Source organism: Palaemon carinicauda, chromosome 4, assembly GCF_036898095.1.
Source record: "Palaemon carinicauda isolate YSFRI2023 chromosome 4, ASM3689809v2, whole genome shotgun sequence".
Taxonomy (NCBI): Eukaryota; Metazoa; Arthropoda; class Malacostraca; order Decapoda; family Palaemonidae; genus Palaemon; species Palaemon carinicauda.
In genome coordinates this window covers 81,647,496-81,668,408 of record NC_090728.1, presented here as the reverse complement: position 1 = coordinate 81,668,408, position 20,913 = coordinate 81,647,496, and the positions used below count along the sequence as shown (strand labels likewise).

The window sequence follows — 20,913 nt, the reverse complement described above, 5'->3', positions numbered from 1 at the left end:
TATACACAATGATCAATTCAACTAAAATCACTATAAAATTAGTATTCAAACAGTGATAAAACATAACTAACCTTTGCTCCCGGTGATTCCCGAAACACTCTGAACATGGCTATTTCTGCTGCAATTGTTTTTCCCGAACCGGTTGGAGCACCGAGTAATACATTGTTATCTGTATGATATAAACAATGGAAGAGCTGTGTCTGGATGGGGTTGAAATGTGTGAACTTGTAGAGTATTTCAAACTTGGAGTTGTTTAAGGCAGTGACTGGAAGTGGCCTCAGGTTCAGTAAATCTGCAAAATGAAATGAAAAATATGCAAATTGATTCCACTTACAATAGCAATACAGAAGGTCGTCAATTTACAAACTTAATAGGTTCCATGAAGCTGTTTATAAGTTGAATTTTAAATTTTGCCTTGGGTTTGCCTAACCTGACTCCCATGCCAAGGATTTCCAGCTACAAAAGTCCGCAAATAGTTTCGTTTCATATGAAATAAATATCAGGTTATTGCAAATATCATTTTACTTCCTAAATTAAATGATATATTATTGTTTTACTACAACATTTCTTAATCTTAATACAATATATGAACTTTTGATACATTAGCCAAGATTTATGATTTCAATTGAATTTGTGTCTGTATCTCCGAATGTTTGAAAGTTGAGGATGTTCTGTAGAAAAAAAATGGTATGTTCCTCACAGGGCTGATATCCCCTGATCAACTGACAGAAGAATAATCTCATGCTATGCTGTCTCAATGGGCTAAATCAGGATTCAGTATTACAACTTAATCTTTGACGAACATTTTCATTACTCACTTGCCCGCTCTCAACAGACAACAACTCGCAACTACATTCTCGCAAATCCCCAGAATGTCTACTAATGTTAAGGACACTGAGGAACACAAAGCGGAAGTTAGACATTTTTAACACAGATGACAATACACATGCAATCCCAAAAGCTCCCTGGTCAGGCAATAAAGGTTTTGATGAAAATAGTGACAGAAATGTACACATCAAAATTTTACAACACGAAATTAATGAGATTATTTTCAAAGTACCGCTGCGTACTTGTACTTTGATATACTTCATCAAAAAGATTACAGATTCATCCTAGGGTCATATCCAACATGACTACTAAGTTTGGTCAAAATTGGTACTGTAGTTTTTGTGTAAAGTTACTCACAAACAAAAATAAACTATGAAACAGACAAGGGAATGCATACCCTTTACAAAATCTTCCATTTTGTCAAAGACAATAACAAAATTCAAATAACCTAGAGTTAGTATTCATCTTTTATCCTTTATGTATCAGCATAACCTCAAGCTCCTCAGTCCTCTAGTGCCACATTTGGAAAATAATTATAAATAAAATTATAATAAAAAAATAAAAACTCATAATTTCTCACCTGAATAAGGAGGATGTTGCTCTGGAAGAATGAGGTTCTCAAAACTCATAACGCAAGAAGATTCACAGCTCAGCCATTTATTGCTGATTGCTCTTACATAGATCTGGTTTGGCATTGGGTCGAAAATGGGGATAGTGAATACGAGCTGTTGCTCCTGTTCTCGTTGCACCTGTGAGAGAGAGAGAGAGAATATATATATATATATATATATATATATATATATATATATATATATATATATATATATATATATATATATATATATATATATATATATATATATATATATATATATATATATATATATTTTTTTTTTTTTTCTTATGAGTTTAGAACAGAGCATATCACTGATTTTTCTTGAAAAATACAATATTATCATATCTCAGATATCATAAAAAATTCAAACACCCAATATTTGGAAATTGTTTATTTTGGTCTGAAATACGATAATATGAAACTAGTTTGGGCCTGCTTTTGCACTCCACATGAGAGATTACTTCAGCAAATGTTTAGCTGGGCTCCAAAAGACACTAGAAGAGTTGGAAGACCCAGGTCTACATGCCTGAGGACTATGAAGTGTGAAGTAGGAGATGATGAATGGAGACGTATCAATTTAATAGCTCAAGATAGAGACAACTCGCGAAATCTAACCGAGGCCCTCTGCGTCAATAGGCGTAGGAGGAGATGATAATGACGAAACTCGTTTTAATATTTACGAAATATGATTTAGTGTAACTTTGCCAGTAATAAAGACAGTTGAATAGTAAACACATGGTTGAGACTTGGTCTTCCTGTAAGCTAAGGATATGGCAGGCTGAGGGGAGTTGTAGGGGGGATGTAGCCCACAGTAAGTTCGGCTCCCAGGCTAGGGTAGGTGGTGTTTTTTTGTTTATTTCCCTTTTGAAATGTGGGTTTTCAGTAACTAATTTTGAAATTTTACACCCGGTCTGTCCCAACGAACTACAGAGGCTACGACAAACTGTAACAAGTATATGATCCAACGCATCTTTAAATATAACCTTTAACATTGACTATCAAATTATAAATTTGTTAAGTATTCTTAATCTTAATTCTAGACAAAATATGAACAAAATACAAACCTGTTTTTTTGTTAGTAAGAACTGCTCACTGTGATACATATGATTATTAACTGGATCCTCTACCCAAATCCAATATATTTCTTGAGTCCCATGGATCCTATCACTCCACCTGGTAGAATGGATTTGAATAAAATATGACAAATAGGTAGATAATTTGTATTTTTCCTAACTATACAAACCTTAGCTATTTAATAGGGGTATTACTTTTGGCGTAGTAGAAATGACGAGCCATTAATTTTCAACGAGGGTTTACTACTCACACCGCTAGTTAGCGGAGGTAGGGGAGGGTAGCTTGCTCCCCCCCCCCCCTCTCACACACCTGTGCTTTAGCTCACTTTGCTTGGAGGTAGGACTTCAAGGGGATAGGACTGGCGGCCAAGTTTGGTTAAATAGCTAAGATTTGTATAGTTAGGAAAAATACAAATTATCTACGAATTTGTCATTGTTCTGTAACTGGAATACAAACCATGCTATTTAATAGGGGTGACTCACCCATTAGGAACGGTGGACGTCCCAGCCAGTGTGGCTTTTAGCTTTGCCCGGGGGCTCCTTATCCAAGTGTGTTAGCACTCAAGAAATAAGAAGCCCCTGCACTTCGCTAAAACCTTGCTATGCAAGGTCTGCGGGCTGCGCAAGCTGTGTGCGAAGGTATGAGGAAGTGTGACTCGTCCTAGAAAGTTGTTCTGAAGTTCTTTAGATAGAAACTTGTAGACTAGGAATTTCCCAATACCACCTCGTCAGGGTATGGGGATGTAACAGTATTAATATTAATACTAGGAACACAAGGGAGCATTGTTTACCTTCAGTGGTTTGAGGTCAGCTATGCACAGAACCCATGATGCTGCTTTCCCCAAGGGAGGGGATGATAGAGAAAAGAATAAGGACCAGTCAAACCTTTTCAGTCACGCAGACTAAAACCGGGTAACAATGCCCTCAACCTTCCACTACTTGTCCAATAAGGAACTTGAGGTTTTAAACCAACTATTGTGCAGCCACCACAGGACAGATAGAGAAAGTATTGAGTCTCCTGTGGGTCACGTATTGCAGGTAGTGGGATGTGAACATGGTCTGCCGTTTCCACACCCCAGCTTGAAGAACCTGCGTCACTGAAAAATTTCTTTAGAAGGCCAGGGACGTAGCTATGCCCCTGACATCATGTGCTCTGGGTCGACGTGATGAAGGAGGGTTTGGATTCAGTGCCAGGTCAATGACCCTGCGAATTCATGCAGAGATGGTGTTCTTGGTGACCCTCCTCTTAGTCCTTCCTGTGCTGACGAATAGTGCTGGCACACGAGGATGGGCTGTGGCTGTTCTCTTGAGCTACAGCCTCAAGCTCCTTACTGGGCATAGTAAGAGATGGTCTGGGTCATCTGTTACAGTATGAAGACTAGGAATCCGGAAGGAGTCGAATCGAGGATCCGCTACTCCCAGGTTTGCAGTCTTAGCAATAAACTCAGGGACGAAGCTGAACGTTACCTCCCCCCATCCCCTTGAATGGGCAATGTCATACGAGAGACCATGAAGTTTGCTGACTCGCTTGGCCGAGGCCAAAGCTAGCAGGAACACCGTCTTCCAAGTTAGGTAGCGATCTGATGCCTGGCCTAATGGTCCATAGGGAGGTCTCTTAAGAGACCTGAGAACTCGAACCACGTTCCATGGGGGAGGTCTCACTTCCGACTGAGGGCAGGTAAGTTCAGAACTCCGTATGAGTAGAGAAAGTTCTAGCGATGAAGAAATGTCCATTCCTTTGAGCCTGAAGGCGAGGCTTAAGGCTGAGCGATAGCCTCTCACTGCTAAGACTGATAGGCGCATTTCTTCACGCATATACACGAGGAACTCTGCTATTGCTGGAATAGTGGCATCGAGTGGAGAGATACCCCTTCCACGACACCAACCACAGAAGACTTTCCACTTTGCCTGGTAGACTGCTGCTGATGACTTTCGCAGGTGTCCAGACATCCTGATCGCATCTTGTTGCGAAAATCCTCTCTCTTTGAGGAGATGCTGGATAGTCTCCAGGCGTGAAGTCGTAGTGAAGCTATGGCTTTGTGGAAGATGCTGGCATGTGGTTGTTTGAGTAGATTCTGTCGTGGAGGGAGTTCTCTTGGCGGCTCTGTTAGGAGTTGCAGAAGGTTCGGGAACCATTCTGCGTGATGCCATAGCGGAGCTATGAGGGTCATTGAAAGATTGACCAATGTTCTGGTCTTGTTGAGTATCCTCCTCATCAGACAGAATGGGGGAAAGGCGTAAATGTCGATGTTGTCCCACCGTTGTTGGAAAGCTTCTTGCCAGAGAGACTTGGGGTCTGGGACTGGGGAACAGTACAGCGGGAGCCTGAAGTTTAGGGCCATTGCGAAGAGGTCCACAGTCGAAGAACCCCACAAAGTCAGGACTTTGTTGGCTACTAAATGATCCAAAGACCACTCGGTACTCACTATCTGAGATGCTCTGCTCAGGTTGTCAGCGAGCACATTCCTCTTGCCCGGAATGAAGTATGCCGATAGTGGTATCGAGTGGATTTCGGCCCATCTCAGTATCTCTACTGCTAGATGGGATAGTTTCTGCGAAAAAGTACCTCCTTGTTTGTTGATGTAGGCCACTACTGTGGTGTTGTCGCTCATCACCACCATAGAGTGACTTGCCAGGTACTGTTGGAACTGTTGAAGGGTTAGAAAGACGGCCTTCATCTCTAGGAGATTTATGTGGAGGTACTTTTCTAACTCTGACCAGAAGCCTGAGGTCGTGGGGTGCAGCACGTGGGCCCCCACCCTTTTTTTGAAGCGTCTGAAAACAGCATCAAATCCAGGGGAAGGACGAGAATCTGCCACGCACCACTGGAGGTCCGTCAGTTCCGCAGGTCCCATGGGGATCTGGGTGTCCGGGGAGTCGTAACCTTGATTCCACCTGGACTTGAGTCGCCACTGGAGGGATCTCATCCTGAGGCGACCATTTTGAACTAGACGGGCTAGCGATGAAAGGTGACCGAGGAGACATAACCACGATTGAGCTGGAAGTTCTTCTCGTCTGAGAAGAGGTCTTGCGACCTTCCTCAGCCTTGCTAGCCTGTCGTCTGATGGGAAGGCTTTGTGGAGAGTGCTGGCTATAATCATGCCTAAGTATACCAGTCTTTGAGTGGGAAGCAGGGAAGACTTCTTGAGATTTATCATGATCCCCAGATCTTGGCAAAGTCTTAAAAGTTTGTCTCAGTGCTGAAGAAGGGTTGACACCTAGTCTGCTAGGATTAACCAATCGTCCAGATAACGGAAATGATACTAGGGTGAACATTCTGGTGAAGACTTGTGGTGCTGTGGAAAGACCGAAGCACAGCACCTTGAACTGGTATTTTCTTTTGTCCAGGATGAATCCTAAGTACTTCCTTGAAGACGTTAGGACTGGGATCTTGAAGTACGCGTCCTTTAGGTCCACTGTGCACATGAAGTCTTGCGGTCTTACTGCTAGTCTGACCGTGTCTGCCATCTCCATGCTGAATGGAGTTTGTTTGACAAACTTGTTCAGAGCTGAGAGGTCGATGACTGGTCTCCAGCCTCCAGACGCCTTCTTTACAAGAAAGAGTTGACTGAAGAAGCCTGGGGATCCGCCGAGGACCTCTCGGAGAGCGCTCTTCTTCAACAGGGTCTGGACTTCTGCCTGAAGGGCTTGCCCCCTTGCCGATCCCATGGCAAGGGAGTTCGTCGTCAGGGGAGGTAGAAATGTTATGAACGGGACATGATATCCTACACTGATCACAGAGATTGTCCAGGAATTGGCCCCGAGTTGCTTCCACCTGTTTGAGCAACTTTGTAGGCATCCCCCCTCTGGCGGAAATGCAGGGGGACTGCCTATCCTAGCGTTTGCGGCCTTGGCTGCTCCCTCTAGGATTTTTGCCTCCTCTGGAGGACTTTTTGCCTTTCCTTTCTTTGAGAGGAAAGGGCTTAGAGATCATCGTCTTCGCTGCTGTTGTCGTCGTAGCGGTCTTGGCTGTGGTGCTGGAGGCTTATAGGGCTTGGATGTTAAAAGCCCTATGAAGGAGGGAGTCTTGATGCGACTACCTCCACCTCTCAGCGGCATGTTCCCCATCCTTAGGCTCAAAAAGAACAGACCCCTCTATGGAAGAATGTCTGAGCCTATTGATCTCAGCACTAGGGACCTTCTGATGGAATCTCTCAGCTACTGTATCTCGACGTTTCAGGATGGTATTTACCCACAAGTTCGAGACTTGGTAGGCCAGAAACTCGATTGTGCGAGTACCTGAGAGAAGGAAGGTTTCCATAGCTTTCCTGATACATTCCTTGGAGAAATCCTCAGAATGTATCAGGATACCTCAGGTCCCCAACCATATATCGAGCCACAAAGTAGCTTGCATAGCACACTTCGCGACCTTCTCCTGATTGAGGATCTCGGCTGCTGAGAACGAGACCTGCCAGTTGGAGTGTCTCTCAAGAGGGATTCCCCTGGTTAGCTCTTCCAGCGAGTGGTGAAGTGGAAGAGCTAGACAAGGCTCCTCTAGGATCTCGAAGTACCTCCTCTGCTGTACGAGAAGAGGTGGGAGGAGCTTGTTGGTGGTACCGGAACGGTTGGAGGAGGACATCTCGGAGAGCTGCTGGGAGATCTTGTCCCGGGTATTCTTTACCCCTTGAGACCAGGGCAGGGCTGCACTGGTCTTAGAGGGCTTTTAATTACCAAAGGCACGGTCTAAGACTGTGTCTTTTCCCTCTCGAGGAGGGATCTCTGGGTTGGAAATCCATTGGGAGCCCTCATGAGAGTCAGAACTTGCCAAAACGCGTGTTCTAACTCTCGCTGGTCTCCTCCAGTTGTAGGACTTGCAGCGAAGTCTCCTTCTATCCCCGAAGGCTCTTCTTGGGGAGAATCGCGGACATTCCCTGAGTGGCTTGCTGACTCCAACCTAGCCAGCCCTAGTGGAGGACTTAGGCAATGTTTTGGAGTCTTTGGATTCCTTCCTGGGAAGGATGACTCCAACATTGAAGAGGGTGGCATGTTCCTTCCAATCCCTGACTGTGTAGACCACTCGGCGCGAAGAGAGGTTTCCTCCATTGGTGCGATGGGGGAAATCTTCATCTGAAAGGGAAGGAGAGGCAGTCTGAGGAATAGAAGGAATTTGCCTCGTAGGTCTGCGTGAAGTCAGCTTCCCCCTCGGGGAAGTGACCACGTCTAGAACTCCTCTTTTTCTCTTCAGTGGGGTAGAGGAAGCCATGGTTCCGTGTCCCAATTCAGAGAGGACAGGCTTGAATGCCTGAGTAATGGCTCTGATCAGGGCACCGAACCAAGGCTGTTGGCTGACAGACGCACTGTCAGACATATCCCTTGAAGGGAAAGGGAGGGATCCTTCACTCCCTTTCCTTTCACTGGAATAGGTGGGTTCGCCTGTGGTAGCTTTGGAATCCTCAACCACTCTGGAAGTTTCCCTTCTCCCACAATGCCTGGTGGTATGCGCTTGCGGGGAGGGGAATGAGGCGATGGCGACCTTGCCAGACGTCGTTCCTTGTGATGCGTAGGCTCACGCGCGGGAGGATATTGATGCTTGCACGAGGGAGAATAATGGCGCTCGCGCGAGGAAGAATATCGGGGCTCACGCACGCAGGAGAATCACAATGTGAGCGCAGGAGAGTGTCCGTGTGCATCTGTAACAGCCGTAGGGCGTGCGCTGGAGAATGTCCCCTAGCGCGCAGGCACGTAATAAATTCATGCTGGGCGCGCGGGAGAATGTTGGCGCGCATCCCTAGGAGAGGGTTGGCGAGCGTGCGCATGGCGCGCATGTATATCCTTGTGGATGCACTCAGGAGAAGGCTGGAGCGCAGGTGAGCGCTGGCGCATTGGAAAGGGATGGCACACGGGTGAAGGCAGCATGGCTAACCTGTCTGTAGGCCTGCTATCAGGAGAAAGTTGGCGCGCAGGTATTACCTGGCGCGTAGGATGGTGCGCAGCATGGCGCAGAGGAGAGTATACTGTAGGGAGAGTATGCGCATGTGCAGGAGATGTAGGAGAGCGCTGTTGCGCAGGAGAACGATGCCACCCAGGAGAATGTTGGCGCACAGGTGGGTGCTGGCAGGTAGGAGATCGTTGGCGTGTAGGCGCAGTGTGCACAGGGCGCACAGGCGAACCCTGGTGGAGGAGATCGTTGGCGCATGTGCGCATGAGGGTGTGCATTGCGCATGGTGAAGCTATGCTCTTGTTGGAGCGTATGTGCATGTTGGTGCGTACGCTCTTGACGATGCCCTGTGTTAGGGTAAGAAGGAAGATCAGCACGCTGTAGTGATGGGGCCTGACGAGCTACTGATGAGCACTTGTCAAGTTTCGTGGGCGCGTAGCGCGTAGACTGTTGGCGCGCAATAGCACGTTCAGTTGGACCCTTGTTAGGCCCGTGCAGGAACGGTGACGGCAGGTCTGTCGGGTGGAAGTCGACGTGTCCTTTAAAAGAACGACCTTCCACCGAAGGAGATCACGAACGATCTGCAGAGAAGTCCAGGACCAATGCAGGTGCAGTGACGGATGATCGGTTTAGAGGCTCCTCTGCGGGGGACTGCATAGAAGACGTTGAACCAAAGAGGCGCCTCCTCACCGCAGGTGAAGGAAGGCCTCTATGGCGAAGAGGAAGGCGAGCCTTCAGACAGATGCGTCCTCTGGGTGCCATTGGATCAGCAAGCTGACCTTCAGCAGTCCTCTGAAGCGGAGTCTCTGTCAGTGAACTCCCCCGAGGGAGATAAACACTAGCATGAGAGACTGACGATAGACTTAAGTTTCCCCCACGTAGGATGATCAGGAACGGGGGGAACTAAGCCGTCAGCTACCGTAGAGTCTGGAGTGGAAGAGGAGATGGGTGAAACCGCATTGGAAACCTCTGACACCACAATGTCGACAAGAGACAGAGGATCAACCACTGACGGTGGCGACGATTGCTTGACGGCAGCACCCAATCGGATGTAGTTAAGCAAAACCTCCATGGAGAGCGAACCCTTAAACCTCAAGGAGGACCAAAGCTGAAACAGAGAGGTTAGTGACATGTCCTCCCCCAGGGGGAGAGGTGGAGCTGTTTCGCTAGGGGAAGAAACATCATTTCTCGAGACCCGAGGTTGCTTAACAATAAATCAGTCTACGCTACCACTCAACGGTCTCTTGAAAAAGACCGACCGAGTGGGAGCTTCGGAGGAGGTTCGGGCAACAGAAGAAGAGGCCTTGGGTTTTTTCTCCCTTCGAAGCAACCTTTGAAGGAGAAATATCCCGTTTGGATTTCTCCGTCGTCCCAAAAACCTCTCCCACTGGGAGGCAGACCACTCACTACACTTGTTGACACTATCACACCATTGGGCCTTACATGGAGGACAAAGGGAGTGAGGATCAGTCTCGACCGCCTACATAAACATTCCACAGGGCAGTCGGGAAAACCAGGGCAGGTGCACATGGTCGCAGAGGACAACTTCACATACACAGAAACTAGAAAAAGAAAAAACAAAAGCAATTAAATGGCTGTCAATATGACGGCGAGGATGAGAGCGAACACGTCCAGCCACCATCCGAGCCGAGAGCAAAGCGAGCTCAAGCACAGGTGTGTGAGAGGGGGAAGATCGCAAGCTACCCTCCCCTCACCCAGCTAACTAGCGGTGTGGGTAGTAAACCCTTGTTAAAAATTAATGGCTCGTCATTTCAGCTACGCCAAAAGTAATACCCCTATTAAATAGCGTGGTTTGTATTCCAGTTACGGAACAAACAAGAATTTTCAAAATAAAATTTATTATTTTTTAAATACCCTATTCAAATTACTTCTCTCTCAAAGTTTGACTTCTATCAACAATTAGCCCACCATCAATATTTCCTATATTCATTCCTTTTACTACGCTTAGGGCTCTTGTACAGTATTTAATTTGAGTTCTTTTATGTTTTTATGTACTTAGTAAATCAAACTTACAAATACAGTATTGACGATAGTTAGGAAACAGAATTTTAACTTTCAATTAAAAAGAAAAAATGAAATCTACAAAATTTCTACGTTTTTATTAAAAGAAAATATTGACCCTTCAAATATTGACAATACTTACGAAACAAAATTTCAACTTTAATAAAAGAGAAAAAAAATTGAACCTACAAATACTGACAATACTTATGAAACAAAATTTCAACTTCAATAAAAGAGAAAAAAAAATCGAACCTACAAATATTGACGATAGTTATGAAACAAAAGTCAATTTCGATAAGAGAAAAATACGTACGTGAAATCTGGTAAAATATTCAGCTTGACTCGGAGTACCGTCCTAGTAATAGGCTGCACAACAGCCTCCATACTGAGTAAAGGAAACTGCCATGCTGCTGTCTTCACCTCCTTTCCCATCCTTTCGTGCCTTAGCATCTGACCTGCAAAGATATAATTACTGTACTTAATTCGGATTAATAAATACGGCATCAGGCATCAGAGATGAAAAATGGAACAGTCAGTGGTAACCAAAGTAGCCTTACAGTATAATTACTACAGTACAAGTACACACAAGTATACAAGTGTACAGCACAGTACGTACATTACGGAATTATTTTGACATATATACATATACATAAGTGTACTGTACTATACATACATTGGACAGTAAAAATTTCACTCCACTAATCTGACACACATGCATCACAGTGAATTATTTGTTTCAATATAGTTATTACATTATTTCATTATCTTTACTATAATTATTGTACTTGTAATAATGAACATTATAATAAAGTATTGTGTAACGTATAGTACAGTCGAAACTTAACATCGGCAGGTTTGACAGTTTTGTTATTTGCAGGAAGGCCCAGAAATTCCCTAAGACAATATTCATGGGTACTTAACCACAACTATATAACACAAAATACAGAAGAGGTCTTGATAAAAAAAAAAAAGTATTATGAAAGAGCTTCAAAATTTCTATAATAATAGCATCTGTCTCAGTTTATTCTCATGTTATTTAACCAAGTATGCTATGCTGTATGCAATCCTCGATAAGTTTCCAGTCCTTTCCATTAAGGTGCATTCAATATTATATATTTGCGGAAGACTAAATAGAATTGAGCTACATAAGACTGAATACTGTATACACAATTCTTCTCCACTCAGGGGTTAAGTACTGCACTGTGATTGTGGCTACTTTCTTCTTGGTAAGAGTAGAAGAGATTCTTGCTAAGGTAAGCAGCTCCTATAGGAGAAAGACACTCCAAAATCAAACTACTGTTCTCTAGTTCTCGGTAGTGCCATAGCCTCTGTATCATGGTCTTCCACTGTCTTGGGGTAGAGTTCTTTTGCTAGAGGGGACACTTGGGCACACTATTCTACCTCATTTCTCAAGGCCATGTAATGGCTTTTTGTATTTCCTATTTAGGCCTGTTCTGTATTTGATGTTACATAACTACAAATATCATTACTTTTGTCTTTTTTTTCAAGGCTTAGATACAAGTTTTTTTCTAGTTTAAAGACATCTTTTGTCATTAAAGGGGCAGCAATTATGCAAGGGTTTTCATAACTGAGATAGTGACATTGAAAACAGAGGACAGATATGAAGACCATACACAGTACATTTTCAGGTATCAAGACTGATAGTATATTACGATCATTAAATATAATGTTAAGTAGACTTATTTATCATTTCACCTTCACTTACAAGCTAATAAAATGTTCCTTAAGCAAGAGAACAATCCTGGCTTTGTTTTCGGTTTGCTAACATTCCGTAACATTAAGACAAACTTCATTTATAAGACCCAAGAGATTCTCTTGAGTACAACAAATCTCAGTGGTTCCTGCGTGTACAATTCAAGATTGAGGTGTTTATAGTGAGCACCTGCCTCCCCAAATAGGAACTTAGCAGAATTGAGGAGCATGTCTCCTCAAAATAAAGAATATCAGAATATCATTCTCGTAAATTACAAACATTTTTCTTTGTATTAATACTAAAATATCAGGCATAAGCACAGCAATGGTTTGTATAAAAAAATCTCCCCTGTATAGTAAAAAAAGGTGTCTGGCTATATACAGTATATATATTTCTTTCCTATCACGGCAAGTGGCAACCATTAGGAATGCACAATCTTCCACAAATTGCCCAAACTGCTATGTGGTATTTAGGAAAAGGGGAGAGAGTGGGAAGGGTTGAATATATGTGCGTGCATATCTAATCTATCTAAATATTTAGCCGTCATTTTTGACGGGTCATGTACGCTAGTATCTTAATAATTATAAAATACAAACTAACTTCCCATTTCCCCAAGACAAGAAAAATAACCAAGCAAAAGAAAATCAATAATTCACCTTCATTCAGGAAAAATTTCTTGCCTTAGAAGTCAGAACTATGATAATAAAAAAATTTAATAAATACAAACCTATTTCTTTGTGATCCATGTCCCGTAACTTCTCGACTGTGAGACACATGCTTTCAATCTTATCGATAATCTTTGGCGAGAGACGAGTAAACTGCTTCATGGGACTTTCAAAACTCCAAACTTGCTGTTCAATCATCTTGGCCATGGTTAACAAGCGACTAGCCATCAAAGGCCAGCCTTTGTGTAGGACAATTTCAAATAAGGCTCTCGTGATTCGGACTGAATTCTGGGGAAAGAAATGTCATGAGATAGAATAGAGAAAAGCCAAACATCAACACAGCTAAACCTTAATCTAATAAATTGAATTAGTCAATTATACTATATATAACATTAATGCACAAGTCAAACATATTTATACATTTTGCTCATTCAAGTTTTTATATGGTACTTTATATATGAAAGATCTATAATAATGTATTTACTGTTCTTAAAATATTTCATATTAATTGTTCATTACTTCATTTGTACTTTATTTCCTTATTACTTTTCCTCACTGGGCTATTTTTCACTGTTGGAGCCCTTTTATTGGGCTTATAAAAAGTTTCTTAAACATCATCTATACGACATTTGATCCAGACGGGACGTCCCGTTGCTGCCACTCACAATACGTAAGCCATGGTCACAACATGATATGAAATCTTAAAGGGCCACACCTTTCAAATTTTGATAATGTGCTTTAAGATACAGTACAAGATAGATGATTTTGTTTACAATTCTTTTAAAGTATGGTAAAAGGTTACTAGTAGAAACTCTAATAACTGCATATAGGTAGTAGGTTGGCCAGGTTGGGGTCCTTTAACTGGCCAGACAATTCTACATTGGATCCTTCTCTCTGGTTACGGTTCATTTTCCCCTTTGCCTACACATACAACTAATAGTCTGGCCTACTCTTTACATATTCTCCTCTGTCCTCATACACCTGACAACACTGAGATTAACAAACAATTCTTCTTTACCCAAGGGGTTAACTACTGCCTTGCAATTGTTCAGTGGCTACTTTCCTCCTGTTAAGGGTTGTAGAGACTCATTAGCTATGGTAAGCAGCTCTTCTAGGCGAAGGACACTCCGAAATCAAACCATTGTTCTCTAATCTTGGGTAGTGCCATAACCTCTGTACCATGGTCTTCCACTGCCTTGGGTTAGAGTTCTCTTGCTTGAGGATACACTCGGGCACAATGTTCTCGCTTGTTTCTCCTCCTCCTTGTTTTGTTAAAGTTTTTATAGTTTATATAGGAAATACTTATTCTAATATTGTTGCTGTTCTTAAAACTATTAATTTTTTCCTTGTTTCATTTCCTCACTGGGCTGTTTTCCCTGTTGGAGCCCCTGGGCTTATAGCATCCTGCTTTTCCAACTAGGGTTAAATCTAAGCAAATAATAATGATAATAATAATAATAATAATAATAATAATTCAAGTTTGTCTTCATAGTTCTGTTCTTGGAATAAAAATAAAATGTATATCGTTTTAATCCGCACCTCTTTTTCTGTTATATTTCATTTCAGAAGCCTTTTCTTGTACTTGGCCTTCGTTATAATTGTTGGAATTTTATTTATTCTGGAATTTGGAAAAAAAAATGTATAGCCTATCTCTTTAATCTGAACCTCTTTCTGTTATTGTTTTTATTTAAGAAACATTTTCTTGTACTTGGAATCAGTTGTAATTGATAAGATTTTATTTTTCTTATATTAAAAAAAAAATGTATCTTTTTAATCTTAACTGTGTAAAAATTTAATCCAAACTTACGTCAATGATGTAATTGATGTCCGAAACAAGTGAAAAGCTGTCGACCTTAATCCTTGAAATGTAAGATTGGAGAAGAATGTTAACTTTTCCGCGGACATTCTCAACACCGCCGGCTGCCGGAACTTCGCACTGAACGTGAAGATTGTTAAGCTCGGCCATTTCTTCATCTCGTACCTATAGAAAAATAAACACAAAAATATAAAATGTGGTGTCAGACATAATGAATAAAAAGGAACATCAGTTCTAAAACCATCACTTCAGAATTCTACATACTGTATGTCTTTAAATGACAACCAAATTTCCTATTCTAATAATGTAATATACTGAATATCCTAATTTAACAAGTCTTTTAAACATTCTTTTCTATTGAACAGCTTAACATAAGCCTTGATCTATAGTTTATATATGATAGATTTATTCTAACATTGTTCCTGATCTTAAAATATTTTTATTGGTTACTTATAGTTTATTTGCCATTTCCTTATTTCTTTTCCTCACTGGGCTGCTTTCCTTATTGGAGCCCTTAGGTTTTAAGCATTCTGCTTTTCCAACTAGGGTTGTGGATTAATCAATAATAATAATAAAAATGACCACTCCTCAATTATTATCAACAAAGTAAAATTACAATATTCCCTTGAACAAACTTCTTTCCAAGATCTTTTTCAAAACTATTATCAACTATATTTCTCCAAAGACTTGGGTTGATAACGAAGTATATGTGAAAATCTCAAACAATCTCTATAAAATTTTTAGCTTTATAAAAATATGTAAAAATCATTATCGACGATACCTTCAACTGTTGGAACTCGGAGCTTTGCGATATCAAAGCAAGGACCATGCCATCGTTCATGACTTCCTTCAAGAAATCATTGAAGATCTCAACGGTGTCATATTTGATGTAAAATTCATTTGCAATACGTCCCACATCTGAAACCCAAAAATACTCTTATACTGATAGACTAAGATACAACAAAATATGTCAAGAATTTTGAGGGATTAGTACAGTTAATTAAAATAATACAGAATTTACGGAATCTATTTTTGGGTGAGATAGCCATGTCTTCCTGATGGAAAGTTCCTCTAAGTAGCTTCCTAGGGTATATTTGATTACGGTGATATTCCCAGAGAATTTACCTTAAGGTCTCCAGAATTCTAACTCCTGGCGCGAATATCCCGAAATTTTCCTTCTAGGGATATCGCATAATATCAGAGGACGTATTCTAGACACGCCACATCGCAATCTTTACCAGGAATAGCGTTTACGCTTCGAGGGGGAAAAGTGGCAAAAAACGAAGGGGAGCCGTTAATAAGGTATCCTTCCTCCGTTACTGTTTGAGTATCTAGATGGCGCCATCATCGTCGCCATGTTTATTCCTTGTAGCGTAAAGCGAGGTGCTACAGATACAGTAGTTTCGGGAGAGATTCTGCCAAGGTCTTTCCATAAAAAGGAGGGTGGGTCCATCAGGACAACATGGCTATCTCACCCAAAAATAGATTTTTCGCTTCGCCATGTCGTTCTGATGGAAGGTTACCAGAGCATTAATGCATCAGTGGATTTCCTATTGTGCCTTAACCTCAAGACAATATTTCCTTGGTCACTCAGACCTAGAGACGTATGACATTACCATTATACATCATTACTTCTAATCATGGACTACATTAGTGCTTCCTGCCCCCTACAGGGAAGAGTCATACCAGACTCAAGAAAACTCTCGAGGTTTGCATATTCCATATGAACAAACCTGGCAACAAAAAGGTATACAGGTCTCACTGTATATCCAATCAGTCGAAGTTTGTATTCCCAATACCTACAATGTTTGTTTAAGCCACTATCACATCCAAGGCATACAGGGTTAGCTGTATGCAAAGACAGACAAGTTTGTATCCGTGTAGAAACAAAGTATGTAAACACAGAAAAAAGGGTTTGTCTACATGTAAGAACAAAGTTATTACAGTTGTTCAAGAGTTTATATGCGGATAAAAGGGGAATAATAAATAATGCTCGTACATATCTTTATTTATTTGAATTTGGGGCGAAATATGACGCAAATACCAATCAGTTTTTTATTGGTAATCAAAAATGTGTAATTCAACATGCCTTCTATAGTAACACCAAAAAATGTTAGTGAATCATAGTAAACATAAAACATACAGGTAATCTTAGAAATACTTGTTTCATCTGAAAAGAAACGATTATAATGCCACCAAACTGAAAATTTAATAAGTTTTCTAATATACATTTCTGTGATTGAATGTCTTTTTACACTGTAAAAAACACATGGCTCGAGTGTTAATTTTTTATGTTTTTTCACCTTTATTATCTGGAACAGTCCATTGTGTCACCTTGATGACACTCCACTTTACTTGTTGCACTATAAGGTGTCAACACGCACACCCTGTACATGACAGTCCCAATCAATTCACTGTTCCTCGCAGCACTAAGCGACAGGTTTTAATACACTACCTGCTGTGATCACAAATCTTTTTTAACTCTTGCACTTGCTTCATGTAGTGTTTGAAAAACACTCTGGATGACTTCCATCCAGTATACGAGTGAAGCCGCTCAAAATCCATGTACTGGAAAAAATTCAAAGACGAAGCAATCTTTCTAGGATCGTGACCTGCCGGTGTACTGTCAAGATCCGCTCTGCGAATGAAGTAGGTGATCTTTGCCTTTAGTTGTTTTAGAGACAAGTTTGAACCTGATGTTTCTCCTTTAAAGAACTGTCCTCCCCTGAAGTCTGAAGTTCTATGAAGATAGATCTTTAGGCACTCCACTGGACACAGCGAGACATCTTCTTTCAGAGGGCAGATTCTCCAGGGACCCCACCTTTTGGTAGGTAGCTTATTCTTGGCGAGAAATGTTGGGTCAGGAAAAAGATTCAGTTCTCCCCTTCTGTGAACTGAATATGGCCCTCATCCCTAGAAAGGGCCACTATTTCACTCACTCTGGCCCCCGAGGCTAGAGCAAACAAGAATATAACTTTTAGGGTCAAATCTTTCAAAGAGCAGTTCTCATTGTTCATTGTTGATGCAAAGTGAAGAACCTTATCCAAGGACCACGAGATGGGCCTCGGCTGCAGGCCTAAGTCTAGCACAAGCCTTAGGGATCTTGTTAAATATTTCATTGGAAAAGTCTACTTGGAAGGCGTACAGCAAAGGTCTAGCCAAGGCAGATCTACACGTTGTAACCATGTTGGCTGCTAAACCTTGTTCATGATGGTGAATAAAAAAGGATAAACAGAAATCTGTTGAGATCTCATTTGGTTTCTTTGCCTTGACATAAGCAACCCATTTCTTCCAAGATGACTCATATTGTCATTTGGTAGATTTGGACTTATATTCTCCTAAAAAGTCTATACTGTCTCTCGAAATCCTAAACCTTTTCTTAGCTGCTAAGGAAAAAAATTATGAGATGAAGGTTTTGGGTTTTCCGTGATGAAGCGAAGACAGTCGACTTCTGTACTTGTTGAATCAGAACTGGGTCCGGCAATGGGACCAGCCTCAGTCACAATTCCAATACTAGAGGGAACCAGTTGCTCATCGGCCACTTGGGAGCCACTAGAGCTGCCGTTCCCTGAAAGGATCTCGGCTTGTTGAGGACCTTCAACAGAAGGTTGGTTGGAGGGAACAGTTGAATTCTGGTCCATCTGTTCCAGGTGAGGGACATGGCGTCCACTGCTTCCGTAGAAGGTCCTCGTATGGGGCCGCATAACGAGGTAGCTTCTTGTTGTCGCTCGTCGCGAAGAGGTCGATCTGCAGATCTGGGACTTGACATAAGATGAAGGAGAATGATCCTGCTTCTAGGAACCATTCTGATTCCAAAATTAAACCATTGTTCTCTAGTCTTGGGAAGTGCCATAGCCTCTGTACCATGGTCTTCCACTGTCTTGGGTTAGAGTTCTCTTGCTTGAGGGTACACTCGGGCACACTATTCTATCTTATTATTTTTTTTTCTTCCTTTTGTTTTTTTTAAATGGTGTGTTGGGCAGGCTTAATAGAATGACCATGGATGCCTGGTGGTTTATCAAGAGGTTGTCTTTTCCTTTTTCTGATTCTTTTTCTTCTCAAAACCATCCTTACTGTCCTCCCTTCAGTTGAAGTGGCTATCCTGGAGGGTATTTAGCCTTGCATGGTGTATTGGCTCCTCCATGTTGACCAGTTTTTCTGACTTTTTACTATAGTCTATGGGTATCATCAATCACTTTATTTATGATTCTGTACATATTGTTTTTGTTATAATTCTTGTTAATCCTAGATTTCGTCAATGTCGTCTTCTGTATTGCAATATTCGTGGTCTTCATGCAAATATCCAAGACCTTACAGTTGCGTCCAGACAGTATGATATTCTTTTGTGCTCAGAAACTTTGGTTTCTAATATGAGGCACTCATCTGAGCTCCTTATAACTGGTTTCAAGAAGCCAATAATGTTGAAACGTGATGCCATCCCTAGGGCTAGGGGAATGGCGGTGTATATTAGGACCGAGTACCCTGCTTCTCATAAGTCCTGCTATCAATGTGGATGTCATGAGATTCAGGAAATGAAAGTTTGTGGCAGGCATAACAACTTTTATTTGTGTTCGATCTACTGAAATCCAGACATGGATGATTCTATCTTCGATTGTCTTCTTACCATTATGGCTAAGATACAAGAAGATGATAGAAAGACTTCTTTTGTCTTTGTTGGTGATTTTAATGCTCACCATAGCGGGTGGTTAAGTTCTATCTCTCCTACCGATCGCCATGGCTTAAGAGCTTTAGACTTTGCCTCTGAATCAGGCTGTGAGCAAATCATAAATGAAGCTACTCACAGGCCTGGTAATTGCTTGGACCTCGTATACGCTGACTCCCCTGGTGTTATAACTAGTAAGGTTGGTTCTCAAGTCGGGACATCTGATCATGCCTTGATTCCATTAGTAGTGAAGACTGAGCAGCCTGTCCCTGATATATCATCACATACATATACCAAGGCACTTCCCCTAATTTTAGGGGGTAGCCGACATCAGCAATGAAACAAAAACAAAAAACCGCTCAACCAAGTTCAGCTGGTACTGCTAGGGTGCCACAGCCCACCCTCCCCCCATTATCCACCACAGATGAAGCTTCATAATGCTGAATTCCCTACTGCTGCTACCTCCGCAGTCATCTAAGACACCGGAGGAAGCAGCAGGGCCTACCGGAACTGCGTCACAATCGCTCGCCATTCATTCCTATTTCTAGCACGCTCTCTTGCCTCTCTCACATTTATCCTCCTATCACCCAGAGCTTTCTTCACTCCATCCATCCACCCAAACCTTGGCCTTCCTCTTGTACTTCTCCCATCAACTCTTGCATTCATCACCTTCTTTAGCAGACAGCCATTTTCCATTCTTTCAACATGGCCAAACCATCTCAACACATTCATATCCACTCTAGCTGCTAACTCATTTCTTACACCCGTTCTCACCCTCACCACTTTGTTTCTAACCCTATCTACTCGAGATACACCAGCCATACTCCTTAGACACTTCATCTCAAACACATTCAATTTATGTCTCTCCATCACTTTCATTCCCCACAACTCCGATCCATACATCACAGTTGGTACAATCACTTTCTCATATAGAACTCTCTTTACATTCATGCCCAACCCTCTATTTTTTACTACTCCCTTAACTGCTCCCAACACTTTGCAACCTTCATTCACTCTCTGACGTACATCTGCTTCCACTCCACCATTTGCTGCAACATCAGACCCCAAGTACTTAAACTGATCCACCTCCTCAAGTAACTCTCCATTCAACATGACATTCAACCTTGCACCACCTTCCCTTCTCGTACATCTCATAACCTTACTCTTACCCTCATTAACTCTCAACTTCCTTCTCTCACACACCCTTCCAAATTCTGTCACTAATCGGCCAAGCTTCTCTTCTGTGTCTGCAACCAGTACAGTATCATCCGCAAACAACAACTGATTTACCTCCCATTCATGGTCACTCTCGTCTACCAGTTTTAATCCTCATCCAAGCAGTCGAGCATTCACCTCTCTCACCACTCCATAAACACACGGTGACATCACACATCCCTGTCTCAGCCCCACTCTCACCGGAAACCAATATCATACTCTTGTAAAATTCATATGAAATCCCAAGCAGACTGGAATGGTGATTTCGCATGGTCTTTTGTGCTTGAATTGGTCACAATTATATAGTAGTGTAGATCCTTTTGTCAAAATAATTGTTAGGCGTATCCCTTCTAGTGTGCTAAGGTACCGAGTGAAGGACAAACCATGGTTCAATGATGATTGTAGACGTGCTTATTTGGAGAA

The 20,913-nt window shown here is 42.0% G+C and overlaps 1 protein-coding gene across 2 annotated transcripts in view; it reads right to left on the bottom strand.

The window, feature by feature from the left end:
• Nucleotides 1-20,913, bottom strand: part of LOC137640031 (activating signal cointegrator 1 complex subunit 3-like) — a 410,828-nt gene that overhangs the window by 105,410 nt on the left and 284,505 nt on the right. For both annotated transcript variants that reach the window (XM_068372399.1, XM_068372400.1), the window contains exons 21-27: nucleotides 15,394-15,530; nucleotides 14,604-14,777; nucleotides 12,859-13,084; nucleotides 10,731-10,872; nucleotides 2,509-2,617; nucleotides 1,409-1,577; nucleotides 72-292 (exon numbers count right to left, since the gene is read on the bottom strand). In XM_068372399.1, coding sequence (XP_068228500.1) covers nucleotides 72-292; nucleotides 1,409-1,577; nucleotides 2,509-2,617; nucleotides 10,731-10,872; nucleotides 12,859-13,084; nucleotides 14,604-14,777; nucleotides 15,394-15,530 — 1,178 coding nt within the window. The remainder of the gene's footprint in view (nucleotides 1-71; nucleotides 293-1,408; nucleotides 1,578-2,508; nucleotides 2,618-10,730; nucleotides 10,873-12,858; nucleotides 13,085-14,603; nucleotides 14,778-15,393; nucleotides 15,531-20,913) is intronic.